Below are 15,899 nucleotides of genomic sequence, written 5' to 3' on the forward strand. Positions count from 1 at the left end.
GCTCTAGTCAAACCAGAACAATCCTATTGTTACTGATTTACAATGACAGTCATCATATGCTAAGACCCCATTGGTTATCATAGGGGCATGACTTCTCCTTGACATACACTCCCAGTGTTTTGCACAGCATACAATCAACAAGAACCGCAACAAGGTAAAAAAAAAAAGTGGTGTATTGGCTGATACATCTCATAAATCACTCATTGTATTCTTCAAACACATTCATTCCAATGCTCATTGATATCCGAGCCTTTCCGGTGACTCTTGGCTACCGGGCTGCCCAGTCTCAGGGAAGAGGCAGGAGAGCTCCAGAGTCATTCGGTCACAGCGGCTCTTCAAAGAGCCCCAGGGAAACCAGGAAACTGTGCATTTGGCTCCTTTGGGATAGTGGGACAAGAGCTCCTTTCATGGTGGAAAAACAGTGGAAACTTTGTGCTAAGGAGTTAATCACGCGCTGCATATGTGTGTCCTCTTTTTGGAGAGGGATACATTGCAAGACTGGGCAACAAGGCAATGAAGGTGGATGACTGGATGGATATTAGGATAGATGATAGGTCATGTGAAGGATAATTGGAAACACAAGGCGAAGCATCTTAGTTTTTGGATAGTACATTTTTGATGGGCTGTTCTTCACTTTGAGGTGTTGAGCTGTGTTAATATTTCTCAGTTCTTTAGACTTGAGTCTAAACTACAATCGACTTTTGGACTTGTCAGGGACCTATGTTGATTGTCTTGTCTCGATGTTGCCAACAAAGGATATTAATTGGACCTTAAAACTGGGAAAGGGTTGCTCAACATGGACTGCCTTTGCTTTTCTGTACAGAAGATCAAATAATTATTCCCTCCCAAAAACTATTTTTTTATTAAATATGCACTTTGTTTTGCCTTTTATAGCACTTAGGATGAAAATGTTGGTCAGTCCACCACTTTGGTCTACACTGACAACTTTCAAGAAGGTTTTGATGGATTGCCTTTATATTTTCTAAGGGCATCCATAATCCTTAGACATTGTATCCGTTACGTATGACATTTGCAATGCGCTGACTTTTCCTCTTTGACCACCCTGAAGTTGATATTTGTGGTTTTGAAAGAAATGTCTTGATGACTATTTAATGGATTGCTATGAAATCTGGTACTGACATCCATGATCCCCATAGCCCCATATCATGTAACAACTCATTACTGTTGATCTGACAACTTTTCATCTAGTGCAATCATTAAGTCAAACCTAAAAACTAACTTGTACTTAGGTTAATGATCAAATACCTTCCTAACGCATGACATGCCAGTAACCACTGTGTGCCTCACATGAGTGGCTAGATTGGTCTTGCTCTTATGCTCAATAGTTAACAACTTCATCTGGTTTAAGACTTTCATTTTTTTTGGCCCTGTTTTGAACACAGTTTTCAATCTCACACAACTAGCACAACCTTGATGTCTCTGAATCAATCTTCCCTTTTATGACTTCCTTGATGGCCTGTCAGCCAAACCCCATACTGGAATCTCCCCTTGGAATCGTCCCATTTTTCATGTGACAATGGCTTGAAGTGTGATTTACTGCCAGGATGGGGAGGAATGTTGAAACAACTGCCACCATCTGCCTGTCCTCAACTCGCAGATGGAGAAGATTCTCAGCTGAGCATACCAGCACATGTTCTGCGGGGCTTCATCTTTAACATGTTGTGGGAAAGTCACAGCTTGGAAAAGTGTGTTTCGAGTTGACGCTCTTGGGGATAACCTTTGTTGATTAAGCATGTGTACAACTTCAGTGATGGATTTTGGGTGCCTTCTGTTGTTGAATGGACCTAAATTGGAAAGGCTTGTGCATGATTGTGGAATTTGGCCCCTTTCATATCCCTTCTGCAGTTAGCTAGGAGTAACATTTTGCTGTCTTTTATTGACTTGGTAGTGAAGGATGATGCATGAAACAAAAAATTCCATTTGGCGCTTGCAACATAAAAGAACACAAAGGAGCAACTATAGAGGATAACGCAAAGCTTGGTCAAAGAGTCAGGGTGAGGAGTGTGGGAAGGGGGTTCAGTGACATGTCGGCTGCCAGTCTAAACATGACTTGGAGCTCGCGCGCCCTCAACGTGCCAAGTCTATAGCAACAGCGAGGCTTTAAAACTCAGGCCCTATGAGTCAGCCAAAAGCCCTGGACTCAGAAAACCTATTCCAGTCCCTGTGTTTCCACGGCAACGGGAACAGATTGGAACCACATCTGGTAGCCATTTCAGTCCCTGCAAGGAGAGGAAGAAAGAAATTTATGAGTGAGGGGAAAAAAGACAAATATTTTCTGCAATGCAAAGCAGAAAGTAAGCGGAGTCGAGTTGCACTTAAAAGGGGTTGGAAATATTCATTCTACAGTGGACTTTTTTCGGTGCCCATGTAAAATTGGCCTAATGGCTTAGGCCTTACTGCATTTGAGTTGAAATCTTGTAAGAGGCAATCAGTGGAAAGCTACCTCCATCAGCATTCTGCATAGACGAAGAAACAAAGGCACAGGATGCAATGTGGTCGTAGAAAAGGCTTTTATGTGCAAATCACTTAATGTGATTTGAAAACCTATTGTTTGTGAATTTAACATGTAATTTCTTGAATAAACATCACTCTCTGAGTCCTTGACGTTTACAATTGGAAAGTAGCATTTTGTTCTAGGCTCCAAATGGCTGAGTTTGTCTGCAATAGACATGCAAATGTGTGGACATAAATGTTCGTCTGACACACATAAATGTATTTCAGTTGCAATGCAATTTCCCAAAGCGCCATAATTTCCCTGGCTGATCCATTGCGGACAGGGCCAGGGGAGGATTTTAAAATGCTGTTTTCGTCTCTTATCCCTGTCGACGTGCTGTCTGCGAGAAACTCTGTCTAATTGCAGTTCTCCTTACACGTTAAATGTTGTTTCTCAGCCCTGTGGAAATGCAGTAACTATGAAATGAAATGACATTTACTGGAAATGGAGCTGGTGCTTTTCTTGAGCCAAAACCACTGAGAACTGAGGTCAGCGAGCAACCAGAAATGGGGGAGCGAAACAGCGCCAGCATCAAATGTGTGTTTATAGATTCCCAGTGACATCTACTCACTCTGCGATTTAAGACTGTCATTATAATAGAGCCGAAACTCCCTTTGCAGTGGCAGGGCTAGAAAAAATAAGGCAGCTCTTAATGCGCAAATTAACAGGAACCACACAACAAGCCGACCTCCCAAATAGATAGCTCAGTCAAGCTGGTGAAGTGCTGAAACTGAAGGTGGCCACGGTTCAGGAATGGCTAAATACATCGGCGTTATCAATGTGTATGCTGATCAAATCTGTGACTTCTCAAACTGCTTTGAGCGAGACCGATGCATCATTATTGTAGCAGTGTTAGGACATGGAGCTTCTGGAAGACACATAAACAGTTTTGAGTAGTTCTGTAAATGTGCAAACACCAGTGAATATGAGAGGCCCAAAATGTAATTAGGCCACAGTTGCTCTCTATCCAGATGGAGATTTTGCTTTTCTCTTTTTTCTCTTCCCTTTCTTTCACATGGAGGGGTGTGCAAACAGTTGTCTGGGACTTCAAATTGCCCTGGATTTTTCCCCCTTTGTCAGCATAACTCTGTGGAACGAGTGTATCGGGAGAGAAGATGTGGATGGCTAATATGAAGCAGATCAGATCAGATGCTTTCTTTCTCCTCCTTCATTCTCTCTCTCTCTCTCTCTTTTTAATCCTCTCTTCTTCTTCTCTCATGTTTTTTCCTTCTCCCACATTCACTCCTTCCTCCCTCCCTCCCTCTCTCCCCCTGTCCTTTATTCACTCACACACCCATCCATCCGCTATCTGTGCAGCAAAGTGGGACTTCAGACTTCATAATGTGGCTTGAGGTTTCAGCTTTCACATAATTCCACAGGCTGACCCAAAGTTCTTTTTTCTTCCCTTTTCCTTACTGCTTCTCACTCACTCCAGTAGTGAAGAAAGAGAGAGAGAGAGAGAGAGAGAGAGAGAGAGAGAGAGAGAGAGAGAGAGAGAGAGAGAGAGAGAGAGAGTGTGAGAGAGAGAGAGAGAGAGAGAGCTGCTGCCTTGTACCAGATACTGGGATGGAAAATGATCACAAGACCAAATGTGTCTGCCCAAAAACCCAAGGAAAATAAGCAGATGGCTTGTGTTTTTATGCACTGAACCCCAACTGTCCCGACAATCAGTCCTGTCTGCAGCTTACAACAGCTTTGTTGTTCGAGACGCAAACTTTCCCTCCAAGTTATTTTTTTTCTCCTTCCAAAGGCAGTCACAGAAACACATTTTGATGCAGCGTTGCTCGCCCTTTAGCCTGCGGGAACCATTCCAAAGCTTTCCAACACACCGCATCAGATTTGCTTTATCACGTCTTTTATGACTCAAAGGGCCAGCTCAGGATTATTCACACCCTTCTTATCCACGGCCTATTTAGTTAGATACACTTTGATAAAAGAGGATGCCTTTACTTGCATTCGGGTGCCAGGATGTATTTACTGCATGTGGTTGCAGTGCACTGGCACGTGAAGGGGGAAGTGTTTGCTGTATACTTACCGTCACTGTGGCTGGGTGCTGGTGTGTATACGCCACTCTCACAGCCCCTGGTCTACTTCACAGGACAACACTGGAGCCATTATGGGGAGCCATGTGTTTCTGATTAGACAGGCACAGATTAGAGGGAGGGGAGCAGTGGTTGCTGTCTGCTCGCCCCCCCGGCTCCTCTGATGTGGCCAGCAACTGGACATCCATCGGTGCAAATCCCTCCGCCGCCCTCGCCTCCTTTCCACCTCTACGCCAAAACCCTCACATCCGCCTTGATGTTCCTACCAGGCCCGTTCTATCACCTTATCCTGTTCCCCCATTTTAAATATGTAAACACTGGAATATTCGTCAGGGAAATTACTCCTACTTGACCTACATACCATGCCAAAAGCGGCAGGCTGTCGCTGCTGTATTCTTGAAAAAGTGCTCTCTCTGCTAAACCAAAAAACACAGGCTCTGGTGTGTGACCACAGACGACAAGCGTGTGGTGTTTGTTGTTGATTCAGCAATTTGATATGAATATGACCTCCACGAGGAAATTCTCTTTTGATTTGCCTCCCTCGAGAGAGGTCAGGGTTTAGCGTTTAAAGTATATACATTTTAAAAGTGTGAGTTGAATACTTTTCACAAACGATCATTATCATTACTAGTGCTGACAGTTTTTTCTTTATCCTTTCTAATGAGCCAGATGGCGCTTAAACAACAATGTAAAAGCTTTATGCTTCAGCCATGTGGTGGATGCTAACTGTATTGAAATACTTTCATCATGAGGGTCTCTTGAGACTTGCAGCATACTGTATAGGACAGCTCATATGCCAACCTGTCCTGTAAGTACATAGAAGAAAGAAGTGAAAGTCAAGAAAAAAACGTGCTTCTGGTTCAAAAGATCAGAAGGGGTAAAGTTGAATACAGTGTTATTTAAATGAACTATAGAAGGTTTAAGGATGATTGGGGTAGTGAATTGATACAAACCGCTGCATCATGATGTAAAATGCACTTCTGTATAGACTAGATGGAACTCGTATGCTGATCCGTTACTAAAAGGAGAAGTGGTACATTGTAGGGGAAATGCTGGTCTGCTTTCTAGCTAAGGGTTACAGAATGGGACCACTCTCATTAAGGTGTGTTAGCTTAAAGCTATCTTGCCTAAATGCTGTTGCCCCCATGAGGAACTCTGTGGAATAACAACAACACTGTAGTGGTACGCCTTCATGATCGCGCATGAATCTTAAACCTTCTGCTGTCCGTCCAGGTCTAGAATCAACAACTGAAAAAAAATTTGGGGGCTTTTTGAGCTCCTGCACCAATGTCGGGGATGACACCAGTTCGTAAACGCTACCATACCTCAAGATCGTACAAAGAGAGTTTTGTGCAGCTCAGCTGATTGGCCTAATCGACTTTGTTTCAACTCATTTGGGCGATGGCTTGACATAAAGGCTGAAAACCAGTGGGAACCATGCTAGCAAGGCTCACTGGAGTGAAATCCACCTATCAGCACCGCTACCTCAAGATCGTACTTCAGTATAGTGTTGAACAAATGCACATTCTAAAAGCTACACAAGGTTAAAATGTTGAATTGCATACTGTACAACAGTATATGTCTAAATGGGCCTTAATCTTAGAGAGAAGAGACAAAATCTAAAGAGCAGCAGCTTTTTGTCACCTTCAGCAGCCACAAACCATCCTCTTCCTCCACGCCTGTTCAACACTGTTCCTCTGCCAAGGCCTGCAGCGTCTCTCAGCCTTCTGCGGCCTCCCCGTGTGGGGAGAGTTGGAGCCACTTATTTTAGGGTCGTAGGTTCAAGTCGACCACAAGCTAAATCAAAGTCAGTGACGTTCTCGTTTATTCCGTGTGCTGTAGATTTGCTTACAGCCTCTGTCACGCATGGACGTCTCCCACCATTTTTAACGGCTTAATTTACCGATCATTTTACTATTCGACCATTAGGTTATCGCTGTTTTAAAGAGAGTCATGGCCAAGAGAGCATCATCATGGTAATCTAATGCTGCATGGAAAAAAAGTTCTTCTTTCTGTGTGTGTATCTCAAACTGCAGGGATTTATTTTTTTGTTTTCTTAACCAGATGTTATTTTACGTATCGTGCTGGACCAACACATTTTTCCCAAGTAGAAAAAATATTGTTTTGCACTTTCAACTTGAATCTCTATGAGGTCATGTCCACTTTACTGTACAGAATACAGTGGATTGTAATCTTTTTGAATGAAGCCCTCCACATGGCCTTTACTTCTTTCAACACTGCCTTTCTTCTTTATGAGCAGACTGGAGCGCAGCAGGCAGACAGGCACTAGGCTTCCCCCCAGTTGCCCCGAGGCTCCAGACAGATAAGCACATCACACACACACACACACACACACACACACACACGACACACACACACTCAGATAACTGTTTATATTGAACTTCAAAAAACAAAACTCATCTCTTTTCTTCAATCTTAAACATACAAATACATTTCCACACATGAAAATTGTGAAAATTGCACATTGAAAACAAACATTTCTCAGAACTCACCATCATAAGAGAGCAGACACCCAAACTAATGTCCCGCTGGCTGGTAGGCAGCATCCGGTGCTTTGGAGAAACAGGAAGTGTGTGTGTATGTGTGTGTGTGTGTGTGTGTGTGTGTGTGTGTGTGTGTGTGTGTGTGTGTGTGTGTGTGTCTTTATAACAAGCTCTCTGAGGGGGGCAGGATTACAGTGAGGTGTTTTGGCTTTTGATCTCTTGCCAGCCGCGAGTGTTGCAATTTGCAAAAAGCCCACTGGAAAAAGTTACTCAGAGCGCGTTTTGTCAACGTTTGCGTCGGGTACTTCTCTGTTCCATAACCCACTGGTTATAAATGACTGCCTTTTCCCCTTTGTCAGCAGATTAATAATAAAAACACCCACTTTTTTTTGTTTTGGCATGCGCCGCGTGATGTAAGCCGAAACACGCTGATCGCGAACACATATGGTATGCATCCACACATATAGACAGAGGAGTCGGCACACAGGGAGATCACCCCAACCCCCACCGCTCATTGTGTTTTCTCCCGTCTCTCATCAACTCTTTCTTTTGGCCGAATCGACCGTTTAAGTTATTTCAGGCCGAACGTGCATTGTGAGAATCAGGAATGGAACCGGACCGGAAAATACAAAGATCCAAACGTAATACTCCTGCAAAGTGTACAGGCCTAGCGGATTTATGACGGCTGCCAAGGGGAGTAAACCCTGTAAAAAAAAGGGGGGAGACTGTTTTACTGCCATTTGACACATAATCTCAAGCAGTAGGCTATACATGCAGAGTTTGAGGACTCAGAGCTGCAGAGCTGTGTGTCTGGAAAAGATAGAGACAGTGAGATGGTTTTGCTTCAGCATTCCAGGCAGGAATGGTTTATTTTTGTTGGAAACATAATTGTCTGTGGCTAGGATTTTGGAAGTGCATTTTACCCGCCAAACTGCTAGAGAGTGAATGTGCGGGTGTTACCGCCCTCTTGTGGTGACCTAGCGTACTTGCTTTTCTCACAACACAGGCCTTTGAGTAAACTTGGAAGTAGGGAGAGATGTTTTCCCTCGTCCAGGGTGTTAACACAATGTGCTGTGCTGTCATGAGGTCTGATTTCATACATGAGTGCACAATGGAATTACTCCTTCCGGAACCTACTACACAGTTACAAAGAAGTGAATAAGATGAAAGGAGAGAAGCAGGCAGACAGTCAAAGTTAGCAACTATATAGCTGCTGAACACAGTGGAAATGTAGCAGCAGAAGAGCCAGATATTTCCCTAAGGAGTTGGTGGAGGAAAGAACATTTGAAAAGTAGGAGTGAATTTTAGACTTACGTTTGCAAGTTGGCCGGAAAAACTATTTCAAATAAATGTCAAGCAATCACAAATAACAAATGTGCCACAAGGGGCTTTTCAATATGTACAGCATCTTCTGTCATTTGAGGTTAAATTCCGTGAAGGAAAAACTCCCCCAATAAAAACTTTTAACTGAAAAATATGAATAATATGAAGAAACCTGTTGAACAGAGGAGGGACCAGGAATAGATGTTATAAGCACACACACACACACACACACACACACACACGCACACACACACACACACACACACACACACACACACACACACACACACACACACAGCTTCGACACTTGTGGGAGTCAAGCAAACACAGGGTTGCCCCATATCTGCTGGATGTGTAAATAGGCAGCTGTTTGCCATATCAAGTTAAAAGGTGCTAATATGTCTATGTTGTGGTTACTCCTTGTCTCTGCTGTCTCAATTAGACAAAAACACAAGTTAATGCACCCTGAAAATGTCTCTCAACAGTTTAATCAATAGTGGAATTATCCCTTAATGAACAACAGTTTGTTCATCCACCATACATTTCTGTGCAGCCTCTCTGCCAGTTGCCTGACACATGTTCACACAACAAGTCTCAGGGGAGTCAATGAGCCTGGCCATTTGCAAGAAATAGCCACAGCATGTGCCCGTGGGAAAAATAAATGTCAATTACTGGTTGTGTATATATTTACATGGTAATTGTTGAGCTTTAGAGGTGTTGCTATGGCCATGTTTTTGACCTTTGGACAGAGCCAGAAAAGCTGTCTTTATGTTTAGCTAACAAACTCTGACGAGAGGAGACTAGTATCGATCTTCTCATAACACTGAGTAGCATTTTTCCTAAAATCTTGAATTTTAATATACGTCAAAAATCAACTCATAACGTTCAATGGGCATCACAAGACTTTGAATGGCAGATCATGCTATTTGCTTCAACACAATCAGACAAGTCTGATGAAAACATTTTTGAATAATACATACGAATAAATAATCCCAACATATACATGTTACAGGGCTGTTGGCGTCACCATTAGGTTATAACAAATGTACAGGTTTAAGTTGGAGTGGGTAGAAAATGTTCCTGGTAAATAAGGATCCTCTCCTGCCAGAAGCTATCTCCTGAGATTTGAAATAACTTTATTTTTAGTTGATAATGATCAAGTCTTCCGCGGACAAGTGCAAGTCAATTATTTCTTCCTTGAAAGACACCTGTATAAATCCAATTTAGCTGAAATACCATTCAGCAGCTATGTGAGTGTGGCTGTCTCTCAGTGGCCATCAACCACCTGCAAGTTGCAACTGCATGGGAAAATGTGATAAGAGCACAGATGTTATGTTGTTTCCTTGAGCCTCCAATGCCACCTGATGTGGACTAAACTATTAACTCTAAATACAGGGGCCTCTGGGTTGCCTTTAAAAAAATCAAAAACAGCCTTATAACTAAGATGACAGCAAAATGAAAACATGCATGTTGTCCAGTTGGCTAGACAGTGGCCTTCTTCTCAGATCATAAATCATTTTTGATAGAAAAACGATAGGAATCAGTACAAACCCTCCAACACAGGAGGGCACTGCTCCCCTATAGGAATGTGTTATGGTCTTGTCCACTCTGAGATACCATCAGCACAGGGGAAAAGGGTACCATGTTGTCGTTAATAACTTAGAGAAAGCACTGAAGATACTAGTGAGTCGTTTAAAAAAAAATGTGGGCCTTCTTGGTGCTCACTCTTGCCCTGGCTGTTGGGGCTTCTGACACCAACAATGACACAGCCGTTGAAGAAAAGGTTGTAATAGCCAGAGCTAAAATGATGGTGAGTACAACTTGCTAAGACAAAAACCCATACAACTTTACAACAGAATGTTATATTGTCATGACCATATGATGTTTATTATGTTGTGATATTGGTGAAGAGATGAGAAACAAACTTTTAAATGCTGCGACATTAATAGAGGACAAGTGACTTTATTCAACAAGCAAAATGGGGAAATGAGTAGGATGAGGGATAAGCCATATGCTGTCATGTCAATGTTTACTCCCCTTAGATAAGAAACCTATTTCTGGCACCTTTGATACCACATAGAACGAAGCGCACTCAATACCAATTGTCAAGTTGTTTTAACAAATGTCCGTTGTCGTCACTGCAGGCTCCCAGTGTGGTCGGGTGAGGCATAAAGAAACTGCCGGAGCTCCATCATTTCCTCATGGAGCGCTTGGCTTTATAGTATCCTTGTCATTTTTTCTGTTCCTCAAGCCTTTTTAGTAAGGCTATACCAGGGATTTTCTCATGACCTCTTTCATAGACAAAAAAAAGTTCCTAGCAAGTTGCCAAGGCCAGTGCCAGCACAGTGAGCCTTTCCAAAAACTCTGCTCTGCCAAGTTGAAATCACATCGAGTGAGTAAAAAAAAAATGCAAAAAACAGATAGATATGCCTTTATTCTTCACTGCCTACCTGTTGTTTCTCCCTTGATCACTTCTTTCCTGCGTAGCCACAACTTGGAGTACGATTCATCGGAGGAGAAGAAACCCCATCTGATATTCTATAACGACAAAGATGAGGTTGTAAAGGTGAGACGTGGGTTCGGGGATCTTGTCTTGTGACGGGGCCTTATCTATGGAACGCCATAATGTCAGTGCGGTTTCATGCAGGGATAGTTTGAACACTGCTGCATCTGATATCAGATCAGCTGTCAGATACCAAGTCAGGATTGAGTGGCTTTGAAAGAGTGAGACAGAGCTGGAAAAAAATGGCAAGAAAGAATAAAAAAGCATATCTGTGTTGGTCCTGGTATGAATGCTGATGTGATTTTGAACATTTTGGTGCCATGAAATTACAGCATTTCCGTGTTTCCCACGCGCTTTTATTTTGTGTCTGTTTGACAAAAGCCCCTCAATACAAATTTAGGCACACATAAAACGCCACTGAAACCAAATGAATGTATATGCGTGAGCCTCTTCCGAAAGCACACAAAGCCATTGCTGTGATTTAAAAGTCAACAGCTCATATTCGTTACTGCTTCCTTCTCTTATTTCCCTTCGTAAAAAGCTTATGTAGGAGTTATTTCCTTTGTCACATTCAGGGTCTTGTGTTTGTTGTTTGGAATATATTGTTTCATAATGTGGGGGCGTCCTTTGAGATTGTCTGTAATTTGCCTTAAATGAAGATTTATTTCAGAAACTGAATTATTGAAGAAATACATTAAAACAAATGTGCCAGAGGAACCTCGTCATCGGCAGTGACGGAAGTTCTTTTAATAAAAATCCAATTTTGCCAAACCAAATGAATGCATCTGTATAAATAGACCAAGCAATGTGAATCATGACAAACTTTAAGTCTGCAAAGAACCCCATCTGAAGACATTTTATTTACATGCACTTCAGTATGCTTTTTTAAGCTTTTAACCCTTTGTGTGTGTGTGTGTGTGTGTGTGTGTGTGTGTGTGTGAGTGTGTTTCTACCCCTTGTGTGTTTCCCTGTCGACACATCAGACTGTTCCAGTGAAGAAAATGAAGGCGGACGAGATCAGCAGCCTGTTAGAATCGCTGGGTTTCTACAAGAGGTCCCAGAAAGGGGAAGAGGTGCCAGAGGAGTTCCAGCATTACCCCCTGCGCGCCCCCCGGGACGAGCTGTGACGACACCTTGTGGTCAAACTTTGCCGCTGCATCCCCCGGCCACATTAATGATGAGTGGGGCCCCAAGGCCAAAACCATAGGCCAGGCGCCATTCTGAGGACTCGTTGGCCCGGTGCAGCGTGCATTGTGATAGTTATTGATGTGTCACTGTGTTTTACGTGCTGAATTGAAATAAAAACCAGGTGTAAAGCACCATATTAATTGATTGTTATATTTGAGTTGATCAATGCCTTTAATGTGCACGGTTAATGATCTACTGGTCACCTGATAAGTCATTTTCTCGAGAACTCTTTCATAAAGAAAATTATTTAAAAAAAACTACTGGACTTGGCCATAAGTCACCAAGTCCAGTGCCAGCTCTGTGGGGGGGAAAGCACAGCACATATGTAGTTTCAGCAAACACTGAAAGTTATACCTCTTTTGGATAACTATGAATACATTTCTGTGTAAACGTGAACAAGCAGTGTTACGGTCTTCATTTTGGTACCTTAATTGCCAATGCAAAGCCTAAAGAACTGTTAAATTATCTAATTATACAAACAAATTGACTGAGCATCTAAAATGGCCCCTAAATCCCTAACAAACTGCCATGCCGCTGTTTGAGCTTAATCCTCAGGCCGCCTCCTTGGCTGTAATCTGATTAGCAGTGGAGTCTGCCAGCATGCGTCTCTGTGTGTGTCCATTTGTATCTGTGCCTTCCTGCATTTGTGTACTTGTGTGATTTAGCGCGAACAAGGATTAGCAGCAGACATACAAAAATAGTTTTGCACTGTGACACTCCCTGACTCCTTGGCTCCTTGATGCACCAAGCGGCTACTACCCACAATGCCTGTGTTTTATTCCCCTGTTCCCGAGAACCTGCAGATGGGTCTGGCCTACATGGGAGGCTCTGTGTTCACCAACAACCGGACAGGAGACAGCGACTGTCCCAGAGAAGAGGAGGACGCCTCAGGTCGGTTACTGGTTTCACAGACTGTTCGTTACGAAAGTGTAGTTTGGTTTGCCTGCTGTAAAATGTTAGATAACAATAATACATTAGAATATAGTATCATAATGACATACAGGGGGGAAAATATCTCAATTATGCTTCATTGAAAGGAATGCTGATAAAACTCACAGTGGGGGTTGACAAAATAATGAGGGAGAACTAGCTTCAACTCTAAATCTCCCTTGGAAACAGATGGCTTTGAAGAGATGCTGAGTTGGCGGAGATGTTTCTGGACACATTGGTTGTATTTGAATTGAATTATCGATTCAATTATTATTGTATGCCAAAATTACTGTACATCTATTTCTGCAATTTTTTTAATCCTGTCTACAATAAACAGACAAAGCAGATTGTGTAAAATGTTTCTACAATTGCGCAAAGAAAAGGTTACTTTTAGATTTTCAATATGTTCATAATTGCGAATTGTGAATGTTCTAATTGTGAGTGTGTGTGCATAACCTTTGTATTTTATTCTCGCAGTTGCCAATGAGCTGGTGTCTCACCTTCCCCTGCAGATGCTGCTGTACTTCAACATCTTTTATTTTCCCTGTTGGTGGTTTTCTGCTGTTTTCATGTTGGAAGTAAAGGTACATTGGTCATCTTCAGTTTCACAGACTAGATTTCCATAAAACGGATTAAAAAAATCTTTGCACCATTAGAGTCATATGGAAATGCATATAGTAAAATCAATAGGTTTATTCTGGCAACCGAGAGCGTTATATGCTGTACTAAAGGCTGTCCCGCATGTAAAAGGAAAAAGCAAGTTCAAGCCTAGGCAAAATAATATTATGAAATATACTTTTAATGTTCAGAAATAGCAGAAGCTGTGTAAAATTCAATTCACTTAATGCCTCTGACACCGTCTAGTGGTGACAACAAAAAAGCACCTTATGAAAACCCCCTCCTATCTAACCAGTAAATACATTGAGGGAAAGCAGCTCGTTCAGTGGAATGCACCACTTTCTGTATAGCCATCAGAATCATTTTGAAAGATGTTAAGAATCACATTTATCTGTGTGTTTAGGTATGGTTGCCCACTAGATAGTACATAGTTTCAAAAGTGTTATTCATTCCTCCTCCTGACATCTTGTCCGCTTTATTTCCAGTTCTGGTATCTTCCCGGGTACTACCAGTCACTGTTGGTAACTGGTATGATCCTCCTCACAGGCGTTGAAGTGGTCCGACTTTTTCTGGGCTACATTGGCAACCTCAAAGAAAAGGTAATTCAAACATCCTCTCTCAAGCAGAGCTCTTTTATGGACTTTTATGGTTGTCTGGATAACACAGCAGAGGAAGAGGCGGCTTAAGTATTCTCTCCGGCATGTGTAAAGAATCAGCTCACGGTTACATTTGTCTGAGTTTTTGTGCATTCATTCATTTCTTCTTTATTTTGAGAAAAAAAGAGGGGGAAAAAGCAAGTGTGACACAGCATACAAAAAGTAACTACTGCATTGTTATGGTGCATCCACAGCAAACACGTCTGGTGTGTACTATCTTGGTAGTAGTTACTAAAAATAAAATCAATAAATAAAATGCCTATGTAGTAGGTAAGTATGTACACTTTTGTGAACCTTGTTGTAAAGTATTACCACAATATTTAGAAAAAAAAGAACGGTATATGTGCGAAAAGAAGCAGGAGGAAGCCAAAGCGTGTTAATTCCCACCCCTTATTCAACTGTGTATCTCGTATAAATGTATCAGCTATAAACACCTATCTTTGCATCGCCTCCATCCACCAACCTAAATTATCTCTCTGTATTTATCTCTCTCTCAGTGTCTCTCTCTCTCTCACTCACTCTTACTCTCTCTCCCTCTCTCTCTCCCTCCCACCCTGTCATCAGGTGCCAGAGCTGGCAGCCTTCTGGCTCCTGTCTTGCCTGTTCCAGCTGCCGGTTGTGCTGTTCTTTCTCACCGATGAAGGATTGATCATCCTGCCTCTGGAGAGAGCGGTCCACTCCCTCTACCTCCTCTTCCTGCTGGCAGAGCTCCTGACCTCCTTCCAGGCACTGAGGACCATGACCCGCAAGCTCACCCTGCTCTTCCATCTGCGACAGTTTGGCAAAGTGGAGAGCTTTCGCCACACAGGGATAAGCCCTGTCTACGGACCACCCCACCACCGCAGTGTGCTGCCCGTGTCACCCAACAATCATATGTACCATTAAAGTTATAGTGCGTAACTTTTTCAGATAAATGAATGTTGGTTACATTCAAGCCATCGCCAAACGAGATGACACAAAGTTGATTAAGCCTATCAGCTCCACAAAACTCTTTCTGTATTTTTCACTATGGCAGTGTTTACCATCTGGTGTCACCCCCTGACACTGGCACAGAAGCTCACGAAGCGCCAATGAAATGGTTCAGTTGTCGACTCCTCTGCTGAGAAAAAAGCCTGTACACGGAGCAGAAAAAAAATCAATACATTTTTTTGTGGCATTTAAATATATGTATATAACTATTTTGTAAAAAAAAACTGGGTTGTGTGTCTTGTATTTGTACTGCATTGCATTCTGGTCCTTTGAGGCCAGAGCAGAAATGTATGTGTGCCATATCTTCCTGTGCGACTTTTGGTCATAATAACTGATGTCAGTCCTTGATTGTTGCTGTTTTATGTTTCAAAAATATGAGAAAACACTATTCTAGCCCCACTCTAAATATCGAAATATGACATTGTGTCAGGCAAACTGCCAGTAGCTGATATGCCTCTACAGGGTAATAGAGAAAAATATGCCATCAAACAACAAAATGGGCCCTGAAAAACACAGCAGTAAATTGCCAGGAGCTGCCTCTATAAAACTGTGTCGAAGTTTTTTCCCCCAGTTTCTTTTTTTGTTATTGTTTTTTTCTATAGTTTAATGAAGATGGATGATGGCGTGCTAGAACAACATAATGGTGTTTGC

At 42.3% G+C, this 15,899-nt stretch overlaps 2 protein-coding genes across 2 annotated transcripts; both read left to right on the forward strand.

The window, feature by feature from the left end:
* Window positions 1-10,086: 10,086 nt before the first annotated feature.
* On the forward strand, window positions 10,087-12,014 carry selenoe (selenoprotein e; the record flags this gene model as incomplete). The annotated part of the gene is made up of 4 exons (XM_080041971.1): window positions 10,087-10,194; window positions 10,529-10,605; window positions 10,872-10,950; window positions 11,871-12,014. The coding sequence occupies 4 exons, from the start codon at window positions 10,087-10,089 to the stop codon at window positions 12,012-12,014; spliced, it is 408 nt and encodes a 135-aa protein (XP_079898097.1).
* Window positions 12,015-12,839: 825 nt separating this feature from the next.
* On the forward strand, window positions 12,840-15,164 carry LOC307259229 (transmembrane protein 17A; the record flags this gene model as incomplete). Its single annotated transcript, XM_080038997.1, has 4 exons — window positions 12,840-12,966; window positions 13,483-13,589; window positions 14,109-14,222; window positions 14,844-15,164. The coding sequence occupies 4 exons, from the start codon at window positions 12,840-12,842 to the stop codon at window positions 15,162-15,164; spliced, it is 669 nt and encodes a 222-aa protein (XP_079895123.1).
* Between the last annotated feature and the right edge of the window lie 735 nt (window positions 15,165-15,899).

The sequence above is a fragment of the Ammodytes marinus genome (assembly GCF_949987685.1).
Source record: "Ammodytes marinus genome assembly, chromosome: 2".
Classification (NCBI taxonomy): Eukaryota; Metazoa; Chordata; class Actinopteri; order Uranoscopiformes; family Ammodytidae; genus Ammodytes; species Ammodytes marinus.